The 25186-nt window shown below is 42.6% G+C and overlaps 1 protein-coding gene across 1 annotated transcript in view; it reads left to right on the top strand.

Annotated features, from left to right (window-relative positions):
• Positions 1 to 25186, top strand: part of LOC104847818 (O-acyltransferase like protein) — a 53619-nt gene that overhangs the window by 5379 nt on the left and 23054 nt on the right. The window contains exons 2-7 of the mRNA XM_033757513.1: positions 9961 to 10100; positions 11483 to 11561; positions 17620 to 17761; positions 19169 to 19395; positions 23941 to 24120; positions 24801 to 24903. Of these exons, the coding sequence (XP_033613404.1) occupies positions 9961 to 10100; positions 11483 to 11561; positions 17620 to 17761; positions 19169 to 19395; positions 23941 to 24120; positions 24801 to 24903 (871 nt within the window). The remainder of the gene's footprint in view (positions 1 to 9960; positions 10101 to 11482; positions 11562 to 17619; positions 17762 to 19168; positions 19396 to 23940; positions 24121 to 24800; positions 24904 to 25186) is intronic.

Below are 25186 nucleotides of genomic sequence, written 5' to 3'. Positions count from 1 at the left end.
AGACAGCAAATTAAGATGAGGTTTGCTACTAGGTTAGGGCAGGCCCTTATCCAATGATCAGTGGCATTCAACGAGGAAATTTGGATACAGACAGAGACACACAAGCAGAATGCCAAGTGATGATGCAGGCAAAGACTGGAGTGCTGCATCTGCAAGCAAAGGAAAGCCAAGGATTGCTGGGAGTCAGCAGGAGCCAGGAAAGAGGCAGGAACGGACTCTTCCCCCACAACATCTAAAAGGGGCCACTCCTGCCAAACCCCTAATTTCACTCTTTTGGTCTCCAGAACAGAAAGAATAAATTTCTATTGTTTTAAAGTCACCAGTTTGTGAAGCTCTGTTAGTACAGCTCTGGAAAACTAAAATAGATTGCGGTGGCCTCTCAAATACATTCATTAGAACTAAAAGCATGCCTTATTATCTGCAATAGGAAAAAAATCATCCAGCTGGTCTTGGGGAGAGCTTGGGCCTCATTTTCCCTGAGATGCAGCAGACTCACAGAGCCCTTTCTTGAAACCCAAGCCGACTCACTCTGGACACTGTCTGCAGCTCAGGCTTTACAGGAGCAGCAGCACACATGGAATTATAACTGCTCTGCTCAGTGTGGCCCTGTGGCTTCACATGATTTCTTCATTTTCCTGCGCGTCATTCCTCTAGACAGAAGGATGGGGGAGGAAGGCCAGCCACTGTTCCCAAGCTGCCTGCAAGCTTTTCATTTCCTGTTTGCACTCAGCTCATAACATCCTTGAAATTTTCCGCTAAGCTACTTTTGCTTTCAAACTTTCTTAACCCTTTATGGCCCTGGAGCAAGTCCCCGAGTCCACTCTGATGGTCAGGATGCCGCGCTTCCTGCTCTGAGAGCTCCTCTTTGATTCCATCTTTTTCTCTCCTGGAAAGACGACTTTATGTGCAGTCTCTGTGCCTCATCTTCTCTCTTGGAAGCCAAGGTCCACAGCTGACACTCATCAGAGGAGGCACTTGGCAGGTAGACACCTCACAGGGTGGGCACCAGTCACTGGTCCTTGCCTTCTCCTTTGTTTTCCTCACCAGGATTGGACAAATCATCTACTTGATTTCTGTCTCTGGACACATGGCCTCTTTTCCAGATAGCTGTCAGCCTGAAGGGCTGGGCCCTGGAAAAGAAAAGATGCAGAGACCAAGAAAGTCTAATATTAGAGAGAGAGAGAGAGAGAGAGAGAGAGAGAGAGAGTGATATGGTACACAGTCCATGCTGTTGCCATAGACACCCTCCCAAAAGATCTCTATGTCCTAATTTCTGGAACCTGTATATTTCACCTGATGTGGAAATAACATCTTTGCAAAATAAGATTAAGGATCTTAAAACAAGGTAATGATGACCAAGGTGGGGCCTGTGGGCAACCAGATATACCTTTTAAAGAGTGAGGCAGAAGGAGATGTGACCACAGAGATGGACGTGGCCACAAGCTGAGGCGCCCAGCAGTCACCAGAAGGTAGGAGAAGCAAAGAACGAATCTTCCTCTTGAGCCTCCAGAAGGAGCACAACCCTGCTGACACCTTGATTTTGTCCCAGTGATAGATAGATATTGGACTTTAAGAGCATATTCAGATCTCTTTGTCACCCCAAGGAGATCTCTGGCAATAGTGTCTGAATTTACAACGTGTGTCCTGGAACATCAACAACAGGGCAAGAATGATCTGATTCTAGTTTCAAAAAGTCTCCAGTGGAACAAAACAAAATCTGGTGGATACTTAAATAAATATTTGCTGTTGGTGCTGAAAATGGTCGTTGTCTTTCAGGCTTTGCTTCTGGCCTAGCACACTGCAATATCTTCTGTCTTTAACTTCATAGGGTAAGTCCTGCCCCACCTGCCACTCCCAGAGCAGGGGCTCAAATTCAGGGCCCTGTACATGCTAGGCAAGCACTCTACCACCAAAGCATAGCCAATCCCCAGTCACGTTTTCAAATTTAACACAGTTGACCAAGGTCTTTTCTCCATTCAAACCCAGAAATTAATCAACTGTACATTTTAATATCCATATATCATCGCCACCATGTGAGATAGATTTGTCTGCCAATTAACCAAGCAAAATTAAAACAAGTTGTTTTTCATCTTTTGAAAATGAAAACTTGGAACAACTGCTGTGTGATTTGAAGTAGCAGGTGCAATTAGTCATTAGTTTATTCTATTCCCCTCCCCTCACCCCCCATGACAATCACAATGATGTTGATTTGGATGGTGCTCATGGTCTGGAATATTTTATGTTCTTAGCAGAAACTAATTGGGGATGTGGTTGGAGAGGGGCAACTTGTCCATCAGAGCTCATAATCAGAAGTAAATGCAATTTGCAAATTTGTGTAGCACACAAAAATCAGCTCAGTAAGAAAGTCATAAATGCAACCAGTTTTTGAAGCAAAATGCTATTTGGAAAGAGAACTAGAATTTAATCTTATAAAAAGAAGAACTGGATACCTTTCTATAAGTGCCCTTCAATGTTTTACCCAAGGAGAAAGATAAGTTCAATGTTGGCACTTCTTTGTTTCTGTCTCCTTTTATTTTATATTCCCAGACCCTTAAACTTTAGCCTATAGTTTGGAGTACCCAGTCAGTTACCCAAAAGATAACTTGAAAATTACTAGACTATTTATAAAATATCCAGTGATTGTCTTGTTTTTCTGACACAGAGATACTTCAAAATACCTTTGTGAAAGTGGATTTAGGACATTTGGTCTAATTTTAACATATTTTAACTCAGTTCAGCAACTGTTCACTGAACTCCTTCTCCAGAAAATACAATATAGTCACTAAGACGTGGTATGCCCAATCCTATCTTCATGGGTGACAGACAGGAACACAGTGGCATACCTTTCAGTGTGTAGCACTGAGCAAGTCTGGACTGTTTCCTGGGGGAGTCCATCCTCCTAACTAGATGTAAGGGATGAGTCAGGACTTGCCAGCAAACAAAAGGAGGGAAAACACAGGCAGAAAGACAGACAAGTGCCAGCCCGCTGTGTCCTTGTAACCAAGCAGAGGAAATGGGAAGTGGGCATGGGGATGGTGAGACTGGAGGGGAAAGTCAGGGCTTGAAGGGCCTTTTGAGATCTACTCAGGAGTCTGGAATTAATCGAAAAGGTCAAATCTGGAAGCACATGAAAATCACCTGGAAAACAATTCCAAGCCCTACCCATGACCGATTGTCTTTTGTGAGCACATCGCTCCAACTATTTGCTCCTCTGCCCTCTGCCCTCTGCCCTCAGTGCTGGTTGGTCACTGTCAGTAGACTGTCTTCTTGGTGACACTTCTTTCAAATAATTTGAGAGAAAATCCTGCCTCAGAGAGTTGCCCAGAAGAGCAGCAAATGGGATCACCAGCGATTGCATGGGGCTGGGCTTTCTGCCAAAAGCTTGAAAGCTCTTTTGCGCACTCCTCAAATCCCGGAGGGGCGCACTCTGTGGTCGGGGCTCTTACACTTCCCTCAGCACACGTGCACCAGCCACAACACTAAAAGCCCTGAGGATCAGACAGGTAAAGGTATGGCAGCACATTGAGTAAAATAGGTGCAGTGAAGCGGAAATGCAGAGAGATGGGTCCTTAACAAATTAAAATATGCACGATAAATGTAGTCAAACAGATATAAAGAGACTATTGGTAATACAAAGCATGAACAAGCAATCATAAAAATTCTAGAGAAACTATTAAATATTAAAGATGGTATGGATATTGCAGTGTAGACAAAATGCAGTTGATGGAATAAACAATAAGATGGACAGAGGCCAGGAAAACTTGGTTCATTTTGAGCATGCTCTCAAATATAGTGGGGACGGAAAAAGGGACAGTTAAAAACAAACACTAGAGATATAGACAAGTGCCATGGTTGGGTAATAGGAACCAGAAGGGAAAATATAACAAGGCGAACAAAAGGGAGAATCTCTGTGAACAAACAGTGACCATACTTTCACCAAAATTAAAGAAGGACAAAAGGTGTCAGATTGAAAGCTTTACAGAATGTTAAGTCAAGTAAAGAGAATTTACTTACTCCCAAGTTTGTACCAGTTAGGACAGACTGAAAATAAAAGCGCTAAATACAATGAGGAAAGTCTAAGACCCTCCAGAGAGAAAAGTAATCAGATGGACACCAGACTTCAAAATGACAAGGAAAGCTAAAAGTCGAATCCTATACAGATGGAAGCTGTGTGTCATATTAACCAGACAAGCTCTGTGTTCAAAAGATGATACTGGAAAAGTAAAAGTAAACATACACAGAGTTGGAGCTGATGACAACAAATGCATGAGCGATGCAGGTAAAGCAGGACTTAGAGGGAATTTATGATTCTCAAATACGTGACAGGAAGCAAGAAAGATTGAAAACTGTTGCAGTAGTGCTCAACTCAGTGAATTTAAAAAGAGAAATAGGTCAATGTCAAGGAAACAATAAGGATGTAATAAAGCAGGATGGAAAGCAATAAAAGAAAACCAAGATAAACAAAACTGAAAGTTGATTGTTAGAGAGACCTAAGGCAAGACTGAAGGCAGATAAATGAGAGAAGACACAAATAAAAAGTAAAAAATGAAAAAAGTAGAAGCACATAGAGGTACAGCAAAATCTTGTGTTATGGTTTATGTCTAGATGTACCCCAAAAACTTCATGTGGTCATAGGTGGGGCTTTTCTGAGGTAGCTGGATCTGGAGTGTGATGCTGAGATTAAGAGTGTGTTTACTAAATTAATCCATGGATTGATTTGGCATAGTTCTGAGTGTGAGTACTACCTCTGGGTGGGTAGCCTACATAGAATGTAAAAGGGACAGAAAGAAGTGGGTATGATTGCTTGCTTGTTGCTTTCTGCCTTCTGCCTTCCCTGCTTTGCCATGGACTATTTATCCTCTGTCATGCCCTTCTGTCACGCCACCCTGCCTTGAAGCCAACCATGAACCAAAACCACTACAAACTGTGAGCCAAATAACCTTTCCTCCTTTAACTTTGGGTGTTGGGTATATTGTCTCAGTAATGAGAAAAAGTAACTAGGACATCTTGGCTTTGGAAACCAAAATAATAGGGATATGTTTTTGAAAAGATATTTTTAGAATATGTTAACAAAATAGAAAAATTGAAGCCTATTAAGTATAGACTTAAATAGTAATTAAAGACCTTCCTCTTTCTCAGTGAAGTATAAACCAGTGGTTGGAACAGTTGAGTTCTACCCACTTGTAATCTAGAATAATCCTACTTATTCCAGGAAACTTCAAAAGTGTGAAATCTGCCCATGTCACTTTATTTTTATAAAACTTTATTTCAAAGTAATTATTGATTTATAGGTAGATGCAAAAATAGTTTCACCTGTCTCCAAGGGAGTTTAATTTATGGAGGTGACTGAGCACACGGAGAGGCAGGGGCCACTGAAAGGAGGTTTTTAGGCTGGGCATGGTAGTGTACACCTTTCATCCCACCACTCAGGAGTCTGAGGCAGGAGGATTGCTGCAAGTTTCAAGCCAGCCTGGGCTATAGTGAGTTCAAGGCCAGCCTGAACTACAGAGTGAGACCCTGTCTCATAAAAACAGAAAACAAACTAAAACAACAGCAACAACAACAAAAACAAGAAAGGAGATTTTTATCACTTTAACGAAAGTGGGACAAATCATGCCACACAGGGCCACTAGGTACATGCAGGGCTAGGCAGGAGGCAGGAAGATCAAGGACAAAGCTTTGGCTGCTTACTATATTGAGGTTTCTGTGGAGAAAGCAAAGCAGAGCAGGGTAAATAGCTTAGGATTGGCTAATTTGGATAATGCTCGTGGCTCTGGATAGCAGAGGTGGTTTCTAGTTGCTTGGCAACTGGCCCTGGCATGATGTAGAGCAGAGGAACATTGGGGTGGTGCATGAGGGTTTGATCAGGACATGGTTGGCACTGTGAAGTTTGGATGGATTTGTTTACATATCAAAGGAAAGCTCCTGGGATCGGACTGTGCCATTTCTAAAAATTGCCTGGCTGAGTCTCTCCCCAGTCAGCAAGGTATGTCAGAGCACAGAATACAGAAACTACTGTTAATATAACTGAACCTGTGATGCATGGATGGCAACTAGACAAATACAGAATCTACGAAAGCACACACCAAGAGGGGTCCTGTGTATCTTCATTTACTTTCCCTGAATTGTGTCTAACATAAAATTATAGTACAATATTTGGAAGTTGATGTTTTATAGTCTCTGTCTATGGTTCTATGTTATTATAGCATGTTTGTATGTAGATTTGTGTAAGCCAGTGCCAATAGAGAGAAGGAACCATGCTGGAGGTGGTAGTACATGCCTTTAATCTCAGCACTTAGGAGGTTGAGGTAGGAGGATCACAAGTTTAAGTATAGCCATGGCAACTTAGCCAGACCCTGTCTCAAATAAAGAGGGGATACCCAGTACATAAAAAAAGGTGGGTTGAGATGTAGTTCAGTGTAAAGGCCCTGAGTTCAATACCAAGAACTGAAAAAAAAAAAAGAAGAACAATTCTATTATCACAAAAGTCATGTTAAAAATTTTTTTTTTTTTTTTGTATTCATCCCACCACTCAGGAGTCTGAGGCAGGAGGATTGCTGCAAGTTTCAAGCCAGCCTGGGCTATAGTGAGTTCAAGGCCAGCCTGAACTACAGAGTGAGACCCTGTCTCATAAAAACAGAAAACAAACTAAAACAACAGCAACAACAACAAAAACAAGAAAGGAGATTTTTATCACTTTAACGAAAGTGGGACAAATCATGCCACACAGGGCCACTAGGTACATGCAGGGCTAGGCAGGAGGCAGGAAGATCAAGGACAAAGCTTTGGCTGCTTACTATATTGAGGTTTCTGTGGAGAAAGCAAAGCAGAGCAGGGTAAATAGCTTAGGATTGGCTAATTTGGATAATGCTCGTGGCTCTGGATAGCAGAGGTGGTTTCTAGTTGCTTGGCAACTGGCCCTGGCATGATGTAGAGCAGAGGAACATTGGGGTGGTGCATGAGGGTTTGATCAGGACATGGTTGGCACTGTGAAGTTTGGATGGATTTGTTTACATATCAAAGGAAAGCTCCTGGGATCAGACTGTGCCATTTCTAAAAATTGCCTGGCTGAGTCTCTCCCCAGTCAGCAAGGTATGTCAGAGCACAGAATACAGAAACTACTGTTAATATAACTGAACCTGTGATGCATGGATGGCAACTAGACAAATACAGAATCTACGAAAGCACACACCAAGAGGGGTCCTGTGTATCTTCATTTACTTTCCCTGAATTGTGTCTAACATAAAATTATAGTACAATATTTGGAAGTTGATGTTTTATAGTCTCTGTCTATGGTTCTATGTTATTATAGCATGTTTGTATGTAGATTTGTGTAAGCCAGTGCCAATAGAGAGAAGGAACCATGCTGGAGGTGGTAGTACATGCCTTTAATCTCAGCACTTAGGAGGTTGAGGTAGGAGGATCACAAGTTTAAGTATAGCCATGGCAACTTAGCCAGACCCTGTCTCAAATAAAGAGGGGATACCCAGTACATAAAAAAAGGTGGGTTGAGATGTAGTTCAGTGTAAAGGCCCTGAGTTCAATACCAAGAACTGAAAAAAAAAAAAGAAGAACAATTCTATTATCACAAAAGTCATGTTAAAAATTTTTTTTTTTTTTGGTGCCAGGGATTGAACTCAGGGGCTCATGTTTACAGGGCAGGCAGCAGCACCACTGAGCTAAATCCCTGGCCCAAGTCATGTTAAATCTTTATAGCCCCACACATTCTATCTTCCACTGTCACTAACCCCTGGAAATCAGTAATAATTACATTTTCCACAAAATAAAAGTGTGAAAGCTGTCCAAACTCATTTTGTAAACTTGATTATTACTTTGGTTCCAAAACTAGCAACAAGCATGGTGACACACTTATGTAACCCCAGCACTCAGGGATTAAGTATGAGGAGGAAGATTCCCTCGGGTTGGAGGCCAGTTTGGGCTACATAGTGAGAGCCTGCCTCAAAAAACAAAAACAAAAAAAAACAAAAACAAAAACAAAGAAAAAACGAAAAACAAAATAAAACAATAAAAGTAGAAAAGGGAAAGTAGTGTTATATAGATTAGAGAGGGGAAAATAAAACTGCAGAACTAATAAGGAAATTAAGCAAATTTAAAAGATTCTGGAACAAGTTATAAAAATCTATTGAATTTTTCCACATTGTCAACAAATCAGTTAGTAGCTATAATTGAAAATAAAACACCAAGGAAAATAATGAAGTACACACTAATTAAGAATTGATTGTGTTATATAATCTAAGTTTGTCAAGGCAAAAGTGAAAAATCATAAGTAAAGATGGAAAAGAAGATTTGCATAAATTACATGATATTCAGTGGTAGCTTAGTACAAAAATAATGTTAGATTCTTTCCTGTAAGAAGAAATTTGTTCCATAAATCCATGGTGGAAGGTAGAGCTATAGAGGGAAGGTTTTAGGAAAACTGGCTCACTTTTTGAACAAAAAAGTGGTGCAGATAGGACCAGGGATTTAGCTCAGTGGCACCGTACCTGCCTCACAAGTGCAAGGTCCTGAGTTTGATCTCTGGTGTACAAAAAAAAAAAAAAAAAAAAAATAAATACAAAAAAATGAGAGGCAAAAATATAGAGATAGTAGAAAACAATGTTAGAAAAGTCTCTTAGTGTCCTATAGATGGGGGAGAATTTCTTAATGAAAGACCAATAACATAACCAATAAGCAAAAATATTGATGGATTTGATTATACCAAAAGTATGGGTTTCTGTTCGCTGGAGGACAAGTAAAGTTAACTGACAGATAATTTGGAGTAGATATTTTTAACAACTCAGATAGTCCAGGATCAACATACAGAGTTATAAGCAGTTCTTGCAAATGAAACAGAAAAAAATCCACAAAAATTGGGCAAACAGGTTCTGAAGAGAAATCTAAATGGCTAATTTGTAATTAGACAAGTGGTTATAAGCCAACAGTTAGATACCATCTTATGTTCATTAGTTGCTACATACAAGAAAGATGAACAGTGCAAAGAAAAGACAGTCACCCAGCATCTCTGAGGAATGTAGACTGGGCAGTGAGTGACTGGCAGGGTTCACACAGACTAAGTATGTGTATGTCTTCTGATCCTGTGGTTCCACTCATAGCTGAACTCAATCCTCATGTTGCTCTGTGCAGGGACATGTATAAGGAATTTATCACCATGTGTTGGCATAGATTGAGGACATCTACAATATGTGTCCATCACCTGGGGAATAGCTAAATCAAAGTTAGTAATGGATTATTATACAGCAATTAGAAACCCCAGACTAGATGTGCACGGTAACATCATGAAATATTAAGAATGTAGCCCTCAGTGATATATGTAGAAACAAAAAACTACTCACACAAATGACCTACATACATATATGAAACAAGAACACCTACAAATAAGAGGATATACATCAGACCCATAAAATGAGGAAAATCTAGTGAAGGGATAGAAAGAGATGAAGAAATAGGAAAGAAAATGGATTTTAAATAAAGAAAAGAAGGACATAAGCACAAACAAAGAAGGACTTTGCAAGAGGGGGGTTGAGAATGCCACTAACTGTGTGGCTTGATCACTGCTCCAAAAGTTAAAAAAAACTAACTTTCTACAAAGTAAGGTCCCACAGAACTTGATAAGTTATGGGTTGTGTACAAAGAGAAAAAAAAGCTACCAAAGTTTAGTTACATCTTCTCACTCCCCAGAAAGCACTTGTTTTTAAAAAGAAAAGCAACTCTTCATCTTTTTCAGCAACTGCTGACAAATCATGTAACAGTGTGTATTCCATTGTTCTCCTCCTAGTGATGAGTGAGATGCCAAAGAGTGGCATCTGAATAAATCTGTCTCTCTTCTTTTTTCAACTATCTAAATTTATAGGGTTGGAAGGTAGAGCCAAGTTCCTGTAAATTTATTTGAAAGTGATACAGGAAGCTAAATTTGTAAGCTTCTTTTGCTTTGAAATTCAGTGTATGACTCTGTGGGGAAGCTTGGAAGCAACATTCTTAATGGCAACCTGGACAGGCTGGGATCTTACAGCGAGTGCCTCTCCACCCACAGCCCCACTAGAAGATTCCGAGGGCAGTATTGTAAGCTTCATATACTTCAGGTGAGCACGATGGACCTGTGCACTTGCTTTTGCAGGACAAGTGAATGTCATGATATGGAACGCAATACAACTCCACAATTGCTTTTTGTAATTAAGAACACAAAAATATTACAATGTTTTGCAAAAAGATAAAGCTAAATTTTAATAGTTGGTAGAAACTGGCTTAGTCTATTCTGAGTGCAGGACATTATATGAGGGACTTGTTCACAAAACACACAGTATGAGGCAAGACCTCTGGATGACCTTCATGGGGAATCCAACTTTAAGTTCTGGCTAGCAACTTCACTAGCAAGATCCTGTGCATGTTCATTGGGGTGGTTGGCAGCTCCCTCCAGGCACAGCCACTGCTGGAATCCAGCGGGGACTCTGTCATTCTTGGGATATGGAGGGCTCGCACCATGCTTCCCATCAAATCTCTACTCTGTATCCTTGCCATTGGGAACCTCATGGTACTGTGCTGATCAAGGGAAGGAGCTTTGAACACAGTTCCTGAGCACTAGCTCCTAACTGCCCATCAGTTATTGGAACACCGGAGGGAAGATGGATTTCCTACTACCCTTTTCCAAGAGACAGAGCCCTAGACACAAATTTGGGGTTTTTCTAGCAGATGGACCATTCCTAAATCAGTCGACCCGTGTTGCTGAACTCACTATCTACAAAGCATGTTAATCCTTTTACTGCTGGGGCAGGGGGAACCACAGGAATAGCACAGTCTCTCATTCAGTATAGGGTAAATTTTATGCATATCACACAATAATAAAAGGAAATTACATTTCTAGTTGGCTAAAAACAATTGTCTGCAATAAGAAATGCAAGCTTTGTGATATTAATGCTAAAAATGCTTATGATGTTGAACCATGGACTCAGGGAGATTATCACTTGGCCTCCCTTGTTTTATTGAGGGTTTGGATAATGATTGCTTGAGGGTTTAATCAGTGTATACAAATGTCATTTTCAAAACAGATTAATCGCTTTGATATCAGAGCAAAAGGTCGGGTCTACACAATCATGTGAGTTATGAATTTATAAGAAAAAGCCCACAATTTTGTTTACAATTTGATCTTCTGTTTATTGGGATGGACATTGTAATTATTGGCTTGATTTTAATAAAATCTCTAAACATTGAAAACTGCTATCCAGAAAGGACAACTTGGCAGTTGGTTAAAAATCCTAATGGAGTCAGCTGTTAATGACTTCTCATCTGGAACAGAGAATCAGTGGGAAAAGCCATGTCTTAGAAAGTTAGAAATTTTTCTTCTTTCAACACCATTCCCTCTCAATCTGCTTAATGTATGAGTAGCACAGCAGCAGACTTAGAAATGATTACGCATATGAGCTATGAACACTAAAATTAAAAAGCATTGTGGCATTGTGCTTCCCAGGATGGAGCCGATTACAGTGTGGGTGTGTGTGTCCCTGATTCCTGTACTGAAGAGGATGTGACTATGATGTCTCAGCTGGGTAGGTACAATGTAACACAGTAAAACCATTTCTTTGGCATTTCCTTGACAACCTCTAACTCCTTACAGCTAACAAAGGCAGTTCTTTCAGGATTGAACCAAATTTTCATCCTCATCAATCCACTAACCATGGAGTCCTGGGATGGGGTGGGGTGCTTGGGAGCAGAGGTTCGATTGGCATAGCAATGGAGTAGGCAGGAAGGGAAGAGAAGGCCCATAATGAGGAGATGGGAGCTGAATCTTTATGTAATTAAGATGTAAAGTTAAACAGTCTTCCCTCATCCACAGCTGCCTGATTAGCATGGAGGCAGGTGGTGGGTGGTGTCCAGTTTCCACACTGTGCACGTTCTATGCCCTGGCCATGTATTTGGCACCGGCTGGACCCAGAGGCCATTCTGAAGTAGGACTGTCTGAGGCCAATGTGTTGTAATGGATTAGTGCTAAGAGCCCTGCGTTTGGTCCTGGTTGTCACTTCCCAGCTGTGTGAATTTGGGCAAATCACTTAATCTCCCCAAGCTTCCAGCCTCTTCTGTGAAGGATGGGTGAGCTCTAAAGCTCAGCTGGCTCTAACTGTATAATCACTTCTGACCTTAGCCATGTAGGAGGAATATATTTTAGTCCACGTGGAAATGGATTTGAATTCCTCTAAGTCTTTCAAAATATTCCACACAGAACCTTAAAGCCAAAACTTTCTGCAGCCAGTATCTTTTGTATTCATTCTCCTCTAAGGTGTTGATTTTAAGCTGGTTTGTGGAAATTTTAAATTGCCTTGACTATGTGGTCCTTGTAGCTTTGGCTACATTATCTATCTAGCCGAGTATGTCCTGGCTGTTGAAACAGAAAAGCCAGACAAGAGCTGGTGGTAAAGTGCTTGTTTAGCATGTGCGAGGCCATGGGTTCCATCTCCAGTATTGAAAGAAAGAAAAATTTGCTATGAATCAAATTCAAATTCCATTCTTTTGTGGGACAAAGTGTGAATATCCTTAAAACAAATATATTTGTAATTATTATAAAATTGGCATTTCACGTGAATAAGGGACTCCCTAAGTCTTTCTCATTTAAGAGATTTATCAATCACCTCATTTTTCTGGCTGTTGCTAGCCTCACTAGCCAGAGTTGCCATTAGAATAAAATGCCACATTAGAAATAATCGCTATCAGTAAAGAGATATTTTGATAAAGTTGCACTGGGACAAAGGAACTGGAAAGAAGGAGGGCTCTGGTTAGAGTGAGTGGAGCTGACCAGCTGTGTTGGTGGAATTAAGTCTTTAAGGCCAAGACATTTTTATAGTTTAAGCATACAGGCAGCGGTGAAACGAGAGCCTCTTTGCCTAGGGGAAAAGGCCCCCATCTGGAAGGGATTTGTGAGCTGTTTCTTAAAGCTTTTGATAGAGTTGCCAGTATTTCCTCTACAGATGTGAGAATGACCAGCTCAGCAATGCCAGGTGGTTGCTATGGCCACAGATGTACCTCAGACCTTGCCAGAGCTGGAGCATCCATAAGAGGGCAAAAGAAGACTGCAGTGCTGGAGGGGGAGAGAACCTGGGCAGGTGGAATGGACTGCCTGTGGCCACGGGCTAGGGCAAAGTGCTGCACATGGGTTGTCACAGGATGTCACGCAGGGGACTCACAGCAGACTATGCACATCTCCCAGAATTAAAATGTGTAACTCCAGGGTGTGGAAAGTTTAGATTAACCTTTGATATGATGATTATAAAATCCAATTTGAGTCTATTTCCTTAAAAATTTAGATCCATGCATTTCACTATCACTTATTATATTCATTTCCCAGGTATATTTCATGATGTTCACACTTTCCATTTTGCAGTAAAACCAAAAGCATTGAATTCTGAGCTGCTTGGAGAATTGATGCGCAATAGTCCTTTATAATAAGCTTTATACTGTCCTCTTGCCAGATGTCTATTGGACTAAATTCACCTTGCTTTGCCTATTACAATCAGAACTATCAGCCCACTCGCGGAACAATGGTACTGGCATTGCCAAGGATGGTTTTTCCCACAGCTCTCATGGATTCCCTAGTGCTGCTTGAAAACCTAGAGGTATTTTAATAGCAACTCCTTGAATTATCCACAGAAGCGCCTCTCTTGCTAAGGATTCAAAAGGAACCCAAAACATTTCACAGAACATCACCCTCTATCTTCTATTCTCGGCTTAATTCAGACAGTATTTACTGAGCAATTTCATATCATGCCTTTGTATTAGACATGACATGTGTATGCTGAGAGGCCCAAAACAATTGGGGATTATTCATTTCAGGAAACCTACAATTTAATAGAGGAAGTGTGTGAACCTGTGTTAGTAGAAGAAACTATTAGGAAATAAATGTTCGGTCTTAGATTGAGCACTGGGGAGGAGTGTACAATGGGGGAACAAAATAGACAATGAATATTTGAATCTTTAAAAGTGTATTACAGATCTGGTACTGTATTGTTTGATCACATTTTGTATAATCTGAGGGATTTGGAGAGTGGGGGAAGGAGAAGTATTGTGGGTATGGGAACTTTACTGAAAGGCTTGAGCGGGCCTTATTTGGGGAGTATGTGGGGTGGAAAGGGCAAGAAGTTGATGGGAAACAGATCAAATAAAGTTAAAAAATTTTTTTTTTCAGTACCAGGGATCAAACTCAGGATCTTGTACTTCTCAGGTAGACACAGTCTTGCTAAGTTATATCCCCAACTAAAGGTTTCTAATAAAGGCTTCTTATTTCCTTGCATAGACTCGGAACCTAGTGCGGTAAGGATGATTGACCAGGCATAGGCTTCAGAATGGTTTTGTTGAGTATGGAAGAGTTTAGAGTTGGGGTGTGGAATCTGTCTGCAATGCTGCCAGGACCATCAATCTCTGGAGTCCTGCAGATACTGATGGACTCAGGTATTGGGGGAGGCTGAGCAGGCCTAAAAAACCCACAGCATCATGGTAGCCTCATCCTGAGAGTCCGGGTCAGGTGGCCAGCCCCAGGGCTGCCTCCATGGAGGAGTGATTTGCTGAGTCTCTGTATAGTCCCTAGTAAGTTTGGAGACCTTGGCTTCAGTTCTGCACTACACATTCTCTAACTCCCCTGGTCCTTAGGCTCTGTGGGGTCACATGGGGAGGCATGCTGGGTGCTCTGGAGAAAGCGGGGAGTGGCACCCACAATGCCACACTTGGACCAAGGCAGGGAGCTCCCTGTCTGGCTGCATCCTTTAGGAAGGGGTTCCTCTGGCTGGGTTGTCCCCATGGGTTGATGTCTGCAGCATCAAGGGAACATACCTGTCCAGAGCCTGCTCCTTCTCTTCTGGTCCATGGTCTGAACATGGAGGACCTCAGGGTTCCCAGCCCAGGTATACTAAGGAGCAACTGTGTTGGGTGGAGATGAGGTAGGAGATGGGGCTGAGGTTGTTCATACTCATACCTGTAAGGCCCCTGAAGATGCAGGAACAGATGTGGCAAGAGGGAAGGGAGGGCCAAGAGCTGGTAGGTGGATCTCACAGAAGTCTTCCTTGCACTCTTTCCCCAGAACACTGAGGAGGTAAAGGTCAGTGTGTGTGCGTGTGTGTGTATTTAGGTAGGTATATGTTTACACATAGAAACACACATACTTAGACACGTACACGTACATACACCCAGTCACATATATACATACTTACACCTGTGCATACACATACAGGCAGACACATGAAGAAACATACAGGTACACAGATGGTTCTCATAAAACCATCATCATCCTTGTGGCTTTATGGATGGCTAGAGCACTGTGCAGGTTCCCAAGTCACTGCTGAGCTGCAGAGTGGCTGTGGTTGCAGAGCTGGACAGAGCTGGAAAAGTCATGTTGTAGGAAATCAGCCTAAGCCTCTTTGGAGCAAGGGGTTGTCAGCCTGCGGTAGGAAGGAGTTGTGGACTTCAGACGAGTCCGCCCTGGTGGTAAGGTCCTGGGTCTCTGTGTCCCTCAGTTTCCTCCACAAGTAGCTTGCTGTGCAGAAGGGAGCCCCAGGGTGCCTGTGTGGGCCATTGTGACTCACTTTACCTTTAGCCCCAGAGCCTGTGAATGCAGCTTCTAGGTTTAGACTCAGAGACTGTCTGGGAAGATAACCAGGATATAGTTTCAAGATGCCAGTAAGTCTGTGCTGTGTAGGCAGGGAGGACTCAGGTATCTCCAAAAGATACCTTTAAAAACAGTGGAAGGTAAAGGGAATTTAATCTGGGATCCCAGACATATTCGTTATCATTTTATTCTCAATTCTTTTGTCTCTTCCTTTTTGTTGCACCTAAGGCCCGAAGTTAAATTTAAAAACAAACAAACAAACTTCTTTTGTATTAGTGCAGATAAACTATAGAGCTTTCTTCATATTGGTGTTGGATTTCCCTGTGGCCTTCATTGCTTGCTGTTCAGCTAAAAGATGACAGCAAAGGTGCTGGCTCTTGTGGCCTCACCGGACAGGGATCTACACAGAATAAGTTCACTGGGTGCTGGGGCTGGGCCTTAGCATTGCAGGCTCAGGAGGGATCTGCTCAGTTCTTCCAGGCAGCAGACTCCAGAGGTCTGATGCACATTTCCTGGAGGCAGGGGAGTGCTCAACACAAGACAAGAGAAGGAATGAAAAGGGAAGGGAAGGGGAAAACATAGCCCGAGTTGATTTCTTTAAAATTAGAAATACAAATTCTAAGGGGAAATGGACAAGTGGTGGTGGATCCATACATTTCACTTCAGGGGAGAAGTTGATTTGGGAAATCTATATATAAATAAGAAGTAGCTCCAGGGGCATCATTTCAAAGCAAAGAGGACATGGAAACCTAAATCAAGCCCTGTTATTTGGGCCAGGGTTGGTGACATACAGATAGATGCTTTCTCTTCCTTGTTTCCAGCCTTGACATGTTACAATTAAGAATCGTAATCAGTCATGTAGTATTAATCTTTGAGCAGTCTGTTTGGACATTTTGGAAACCCTCAGGCCATAGACTCATGGGAACAGCGAGTGCTGGAGGTGAAAGAGATGTTAGACCACTGGACCCAGCCCGCCCTTCCTTGTTGCATGGAAACGAGACCTGGAGAGGCAAAGGGACTTGCCCAGGCTCCATAGCAACTGACCTCAATGTCTTGGATCTAAGCCTAGACATGGTGGAGTGGTGGATGTGGCAGCACAGGGAACTTCCAAAATTTATTAAACCCCCTACTGTATGCTAGACTTTGTTCTGTGTGCTTTCCAATTATTGCATCATTTAGTTCCACACCAACCCCACAAGGTAGGTGCCTTTATTATCCCAATTTCACCAAGGCAGAGGGAAACTGAGTCATGGAGCTATTAAGTAACGTGTCCAAGGTCACATCATAAGGGGTGAATTCAGGATCCCAAACCACAGGACCCATATTCTTAGCTGCTAAGCTCAAATTTAGAAACTTATCTGAGGCCAATTTTCTTGTTTATAAAATAAGATAAATAGTAGTTCCTTGCAGAGTTGTTGAAAGGTGAGCAATAATGAACAGAACATACCTCGTATCTAGTAGGAGCTTAAAAAGTAGCAGATTTCTTGTTATTCACAGTTGGCATTGCTACCTTATAAAACTCGCTGTGTCTCACACTTCACTGAGACTGGAAGTATCCTGGTCCTGCTTCTCAGTGTGCTTCCTGTGAACTTTCAGGAATGCAGATTCCTAGAACCCCCACCAAGAATATCTAAAGCTATGGATGCTCAAGGCCCTTTTATAAGTGGGGTAGTATTTGCATATAACCCTACGTTCATCCTCTTGTAGACTTTAAATCATTATGTATGTAGCATTTAAATTAGGTATTATATTACATAATGCTATGTAAATAGTTGTTATACTGTATTAGTTTGGGAATGGCAACAAGAAAAAAGTGTACATGGTCAGTACAGATGTGATTTTTTTCTTCAAATATTTTCAGTCTAAGGTCAGTTCCATCCATGGATATAAAGGGCTGACTGGATATTAAAGGCTATTCAATGTCAAAGTTTTATTTGAAATAGAAGGAAAATATTTGGAAAAGTGTAAAGCAGTATTAGAAACTAAAATATTAATACAGCTTCTTTTTCTCTTGGTAGATACTTTAAGATTTAGAAACACTTCATTCTCAGCCCCCTCCCTTTCCCTCTTTGTGTCAAATTCTTCTCCCTTGGCTGGTGGGAGTGTGGCCAGATGCGCTGCTGGAATGTTCCCCCTGGACACCTTTACTGCTGTGTGTCTGTGAGTATGAACAGCTGAGGTGTTCAGCTAGGATCTTGTTTGTTTCTTCAGTATCAGTTTCCTCTCAGCCATTGCATTTAGCCATTTTGTTATGTTTATGTCTAGTCAGTGCTGCCTGTTCATAGGGGATTGTGGTCTGAATGTTTCTGGCCCTCCAAATGCCTATATTGAAATGTAGCCTCCCCTTAGTGCCTTAGAAGGTGGGTCCCTTGGAGGTGATTAGAGCCCTCACGAGATCAGTGCCCTTATAAAAGGGATCCCAGAGATCTCCTTGGCCCATTCCACCATGTGAAGTTAGTAAGAGGGTGCTGTGACCAGGAAGCTGGCCTGGTCTTTAGTCTTTACCACATCTTTAGTCTTCCGGGGGCCTTGATCTTGGGTTTTCCAGCCTCTGGAACTATGGGAAATCAAGTTCTGTTGTTTATAAGCCACTTAGCCTATGGCAGTGTATACAGGAGCCTGAGGGCACTAAGACTCAGGGAGGCATTGCCTCTCCCACTTTGCAGTCTTGCCCTGTGCTTCCTGTTTGCATTTTGGACTGTTCCTTAGGACTCACTGAATAGAAGTAGAATTGCTGGCTCATACCAATGGAATCATTTGATGCTATTTTTCTGAATAATTATTCCTACTGCCCAATAGGAAAAGCCACATGTGCTTTGTCCCCTTCTCACCAGCATCAAGGCTGCTGTATAAAACCGGGCACCAATTTGCTAGGTGAATATATTAGTTTAATTACATCTTTAAAGAAGCTGGTGAGGGGAGTTTTTCCTTTGTGTTTATCTTTCACTTGTGTTTTTCCTCTTGTAAGTTAACTTTTACATTATTCACCTTTTTCCCAAATATGTTAACTGGGTCCATATTAATTTTTTAAAAAAGCATATATTAATCTTCAGTCACATTGCTTCCTTAAGAGTTAAGGAATTAAGTGAAATTCATTCATATTTTCTTGTGTGAATTTAAAAAGTATTTTTGCTCTTTCTTTTTTTTTTGGTAATGGGGATCAAACTCAGGTCATTGCATTTGCAATGCAGGCAGTGGAACCACTGAGCTAAATCCTGGGCCCCGGTATTTTTGTTCTTAAAATGTCATTTTACATTATTAAAATTGCTAAATATTTACCATATAAATAGTCAATGGTAACCAAGCAGGGTAGCTGAGACAGAAGAATCACAAGTTCAAACCCAGCTTGGGCAAATTAGCAAAAACTTGTCTTAAAATTAAAATTAAAATTAAATGAGAAAGGGCTGAGGATGTAGCTAGCTAGTGCAAAGGCCCTGGGTTCAATCTCCAGTATTCCCCATCCTGCCCCCACACCACAAAGTCAGTGTTTTTGCTTTTCATGAACCTGTTTTCTCTGCATCTTTGGTGGCATGTGAGGAAAGCCTGGTTATGTGTCTTCTTCCACAGGTTCATCACCTTGCTGGGTCTTGTTCTCCCTCTCACTGGAACACTCTGCGTGGCTGCCAGGGGCTGGAGCTCAGACCTCAGGACACCGTCACCTGCAGGCGGGGCCCCCTCTACCAGCTATGGGAGTCTGCCTTTGAGAGAGATGGGGAGCAATGGGCACAGACACAGAGTGTGTGGGGCAGCTTCCCAGGCCCCTCTCTCCCCTGCCGGACCTCCAAGCAGAAGAAGTGAGCATTTTATTGAAGTAGGACCACCCGAGAGAGGTGATTTAGATGAGCCTGTGGCTGCAAAATAATCCCGACAGTGCTGGGTTCTAGAAAACACTGAGCAGCTTCCAAATGTCATCGTGGAGGTTGGATCTCTGCTCCTTACAATTCAGTCTTTGTTGACCATCAGTATGTTAAGGCAAGGCAAGACAAGGCCACCAAAAAATGCTCTTTTATTTGTTGGATACAATTATCCAGTGTGTGTTTGTGCTAATCAAAGACTAGGTCAGAGGAGAGCTCAGGATCTCACTGTAGAAATTCCCTAGGCCAATTCCCTGATGGCAACATCCATTTTCAGTGTCACAGATACTGAAAGCTCATAGAAGCTTCTGCTGCCATTAGGGTAAATGCTTTACTTTAAACTGTTGGGGGTGGTGAGTGTGCAACATGAATTAAATTAATATAGCTGAGCCAGAAACAGATAACTGTGTAGTGAGAGGCTGGATTCAATGCGCTCCCCTGTGTTATGTTCCAGTATAACATCAAGAGTATTACCTTTGTTTCCATTTGCCTACATGGAAGGGAAAAGTATACATACCTGTACACTTGCATATGTGCATGGGTGTATGTACACTCACACACACACACACACAAACACACGCGAGAGCGTGCGCGCGCGCCCGCGCCTTTCCCAAGAATTGCCTGGCCATCCAAATAGCTTTAGAACATGTGGAATAATTATTGGCAAATCCTGTTTAGGTCATCTACACAATGGTCCTTCCTCATTCCAGTGAAAGAGATAAAAATTAAAAACAAAATTTTCAATGAATGAACCAGAAGAATATGACCATCCGAGGAGGTGGACACAGGGAGAATGCCTAATGCAGAAAACATGACAATTATTTTTGTTTAGTTCCTATTTGAGTTTTCAACAAAACTAGCCGTCACAGTAGCACGAAAGCCCAAGAAGAAGAAGAACAAGAAAACACATCTGGGTCAGGATGAAGCTATCCTGAGAAGGAGCTGAGAGGCTCCAAGGCCCCTGGAACAAGCTCCTTCTCATAGCCAGAAGCAGTTCTGTCAGTCGTGATGGAAAGCGACGATTGTTAGGGCGCCCTCTACACCATGAAGATAGACCTCTCTCTCTGTTATGGTACAGACCTGTCAGATGTAGAGGACAGTTATGGTGGCCTTGCCCTTGGTGTCCTCTCCCTGCCCTGGCTGCCCCGTAGACATGTCCATGCTGGGTGTTGTGGCTGGAACGTGGGCTCAGCAATCTCCAGTCAGATCGCTTGACCTCTATGGCCCCCGATTTCCACAAGTGTAAAATAAGGGCTCCAAAGTGGGTTTGTAGAAGGAGAAATGAGACAATATGGACTAATTTCCCCCTAAATTAATTCCTCTTTTCTTCATTCTCTTCAGTTAAGGCAGGAAAAGGAAGAAATGGTGGTCCTTTCATCTGCCAAGACCACTTGTGTGGGCTTCAGAGCTCACTGTCAGCTGGACTCAGGGGGCTCCAATTGTCAGACTGACTGGGAGGCAACAGACAGCACAAACCCCATTCCTTTCTTCAGTGCTAAGCTTGGCTTAAGACCGGATTGCAGAATTTGGAGCGCATACCTGGTGTGGTGTTGGGCATCCATTGTAGAAACTAAGGTTCCTTACCCAACCTGAAACTCCTATGATCAAATCACTGAGGCTACATTTCTTTTTTCAGTAGTTATATCTATTTTTTTCTTTTCTTTTCTTTTGGTATCAGGGATTGAACTCGGGTCCTTGTGCTTGCAAGGCAGGCAGCAGAACCACTGAGCTAAATCCCCAGCCCTCAGTAGTTATATCTAACTGTAGCCTCAGAATTGGGAGGCAGGGGGTCTTCTGAGTTGCTTCCAAAGCAAATTTTAAAAAAAATTACCCGAGCTTCAGCAATCTTCCTCTCCACTTTTATAGTCAGCAGCAAGTCAAATCAACCTAAGACCACCATGTCTTCTGGAAGTTTAGAGCTAAACCGGGAATTTGGGATTCCTGCTTCTTTATCCTCCAAATAACCACTGCATTTACTTTGAGTGGTTTCCTGTTACATGTGCCTTTCCTTTGCTATTTAGATGAGTCAGACACTGGTGAACGAGTAAGCTATGAGGATGTTGTCATTAAGTTAATAGCTATGGATTTCAGCTGCTGGAAGCCAGGATTTTTTTACTCCATAGGCCATTGCTTAAAGTGGACTCACAGTGATAATAAGAGAATCCAATGGGGCTGCCAGGTTTGCTTTAGAAAAGCACCCAGGAGGTTTCAAATTTGGCACAGTGTAGTACAGGTCTCTGGGCCCTAGCCCCAAAGAGTCTGATCCAGTAAGTGTGTTACAGCCTGGAATGAACATTTCTAATAAGTTGTCTGTGAGGCTGAAGCTCCGGGACCTGCACCTTGGGAACCAGTGACCCATGCACTATTTCAGCCAGTCCTCCCTACAGCCCTCCCTCATGGTTTATAATACTTTCCATTTACAAATGAGCCAGATGGGACTCAGAAAAACAGCTTTCCCTATAGACCAGTTATTTTCAGACAACTTTATAAACCACTGTTGGTTACATTCATCCACCCGTAGAATTTAGATAGCAAAATAATAATAAAATATATTAAGCACTTGCTTGCCAATGTAGGTCTCGAGCTGGCCATTAAGCACCATGCTAGAATCTTCAAGACAACCCTGCCAAAAAGTGTGCTTGTTTTAAAATTGGTGGAACTGAGGCTCAGAGATATTAAGGAGCTTGGCTGAGCCTGATAGAGGCCTGGTCCCAAGTGTTTCCATGAGAACACGAAGCTTCTCAGGAAATGGAGGAGCCAGGTGAAAGGTGCAAGACTGCTGCCTGTGTGGCATTCACTGCCAAGTCCTGGCGCTTTTTTTTAAATGAAAGAGGCAGGGTTGACCCCGAGACAGAGGCATCATCACAGGGGAGTGACCTAAATGGAAAGCTCAGAGTCTCTGTTCGAACCGCAAAAGGCTAGGTGATTAAATCCCTCAATTTTAGAAATGGATTTAGATTTCCAGAACTTGGTTTTAAGTTGGATCTTATATGTGAACAAGTTCTAATTCTGCAAGGACACGTTGCTGTCTACAGTGTTGAAGGCACTGAGCTCTTGAGCGCTGCTCAGGGGAAAGTACAAGTCTTGAGGAGCCCTCTTCTGCCTCTGGGATTTCTGTTCCAACATTCCAGCCACTTTGTTGGCTCTCAGGACAGGTCAAGTTAAATTTAAAGAAAAAAACACAGGAGTTAAGCTAAGGAGGGGGCTTAAACATCCTTAAAACAGTAAGGCTTAAAATAGTGCTAATAGTAGCTGAGATTCTATGAGTGTCTTTTCAGATTGATATACATGCCTTACCTCATCTGTTCTTCATGATATAGTCTTACGATTATAAAAATTTGATTCCTGTTTTGTGGATGTGGAAACTTAGGAACAGAGAAGTTGATCTATTTGCCAGAGGCCACAGAGCTAATAAAAGACAGGCAGATTCAGAACAAGGAGTAATTCTAAAGCCTGTACTTTAGTTACCAGGCCAGCTCTCTCCTGTTTTTGTTTTTGTTTTGCTTGGTCTTGTTTTTTGAGACAGGCCCTTGCTAAGTAGTCCAGGCTGGCTTTGAACTCACTATGTTGCCCAGGGTAGCCTTGAACTTGTGGTGATCTTCCTGCCTCAGCTTCCTGAGTGCTTACCATGCCTGACTTTCCCTTCTGTTTGGGTACCCGTGCACTGACTATTGTTAGAGATATTTTTTGTAAGTGGTTCATCCTTGGGAGAACCCAGGGATGCCATTTCGAGTAAAATGCTGGCTTTATGAATCTGGTGGTACCTTAGTTACTTTTCTTGTTGCTGAGACAAAACACTTGACAACCAGAGTTAAAGGAGGAAGGCGTTTATTTGCCTTACAGTTTGTAGAGGTTTCAGTCCATAGTTGGCTGACTCCAAGGCAGGGTGGCATGGCAGAAGGCGATCACAGAGGAGATATAGTACATGCCAAGCAGGCAGGTGAGCAAGCAAGGACCTCAGCAGCTTCTTTCTGGGCCTTTTATATACTCTCTAGGCTACTGGGATCAGTGAAGGTGCCAAATCAATCAGTGATCTGATTTAGTAATCACTCACATTTAATCCCAGTATCACCTACTATAGACCCATCCATCTCTCAAAATGTCCCCCTTATGACTTCATGAGGCTTTGAGGGGAAGTCTGGACACAACCCATAACAGGTGATTTCTAACTGAAGTCTTTATTCTGCTTCCTCCAGCCTTTTGGAAAACAGGCTTAGGTAGTGGTGAAGGTTTGGCATCTGGAGACCTGGGCATGGGCAGCATGTTCTGTGCAAGGCATTATGGGGCACCAAGTGCAGGCCAAGTCTGTTGGGGAAAGTCAAGGATCAAAGTAGAGGGAGATCAAGTACAAGAGTCCCCAGACTTATCAAGTGGGGACCATGGAGGGCTGAGTCAAGTAGTCCAGGGTTGGAGGTGAGTGCCAAGTTCTTTCTGTGTGGCTTGCTGGCCTTCAGAGTGGACAGTAATGCTTCTGCTCTTGCCCAGGATTTCTGGAAGCCATGAATCATGCTCTGCAGTGCTTTTCTTGGCAGAAGAATGTGCCGGCCATCTGGACCACAAAGATACCAGCAGTTACCTGCCCTGCACTGAATGGCATCCGGGTCTTGAGTCTCCTCTGGATCATCTCAGGACACACCAGCCAGATGACAGCGTGGCTGTCTTTAGGTGTGGGAACTGGTATCCCTTCATTCTGGGAGTCACTGGGGAGGAGACACCCTTGGCGTGGGGATCGTGTTGGGACATGGGACGGGAGGCTGGCAGCTTCCCCATGAGCAGCTAACTTCCTTCTGTTTTAGAGTCCAGGCCAGCATCCAGTGGCTCCTCCTAGAAATAAAGATGGCACAGAGTAATTCCTGGGTATTGCATTCTCACTAGCCAGAGACCTGGGCTGTCCTGATTAATGGAAGGAAGTAAATTTTTTTTCCTACTTGCAAAATAGGAAAGTATGCATGGTGTACTGGCAGTAAATCAACATTTCTTTACCACTTCCTGTTGCCACACTCTTGACCCCCCTCATCAATAACATCGGACTCTGTCAACAGGGGACCATACAAGGGGCGGGGCCAGCCTAGGGCAGCTTGAAGGAGCCTTCCTGGTGATGTGCACGCATCCTGATTTTGCTACAGTCCAAGGGGGCTGCATCCACCATGAGAACACAAAGGAACTTGAGGCGTGGCAGTTAGGGACCTCTGTCAGCACATTCATTCCCAGCCTAACTTCTCTATCAACTGAATGACAATAATTCCTAAAGCACTCCCAGTGCAAAGCTCTCTCTTCTGTAAAAAGAAATCATGTGAGCTTCTTCCATTAACTAAACCAAAAATTGTTTTTTATGTTTGTTACAGATAATGTGCTTGAATGGAAAACCAGGGTGCCTAAAAACCCGCTATACCTTTATTCTCGGAGTGGCCCATTCTATCTCGGGGTTGATACATTTTTCCTGATCAGGTAATAAGGTTAAACCATGTTCTCTTCTGCTGTGTCAATTCTGGGAATTGTGTATGTGGAGAAGTGGATATGAGTCCATGAAATTCCAAAGTGCCTGAACAGTTAGGACAGAACTAGGTCCAAAGCTGGGCAGAGCAATAGTAAGGGATTCTTAGCCTGGTGTGGTGGTGCACACCTGTAATCCTAGCACTCGGGAGGCTGAGGCAGGAGGATCTCTGTGAGTTTGAGACCAGCCTGGGCTACATAGTGAGTTCCAGGTCAGTTTGACCCTGTCTCAAAAAAC

This window comes from Fukomys damarensis, unplaced genomic scaffold (assembly GCF_012274545.1).
Source record: "Fukomys damarensis isolate Sample0158 unplaced genomic scaffold, DMR_v1.0_HiC HiC_scaffold_30, whole genome shotgun sequence".
NCBI classification, from domain to species: Eukaryota; Metazoa; Chordata; class Mammalia; order Rodentia; family Bathyergidae; genus Fukomys; species Fukomys damarensis.
The sequence above is the reverse complement of the archived record's forward strand: the minus strand, read 5'-3'. Positions and strand labels throughout refer to the sequence as shown.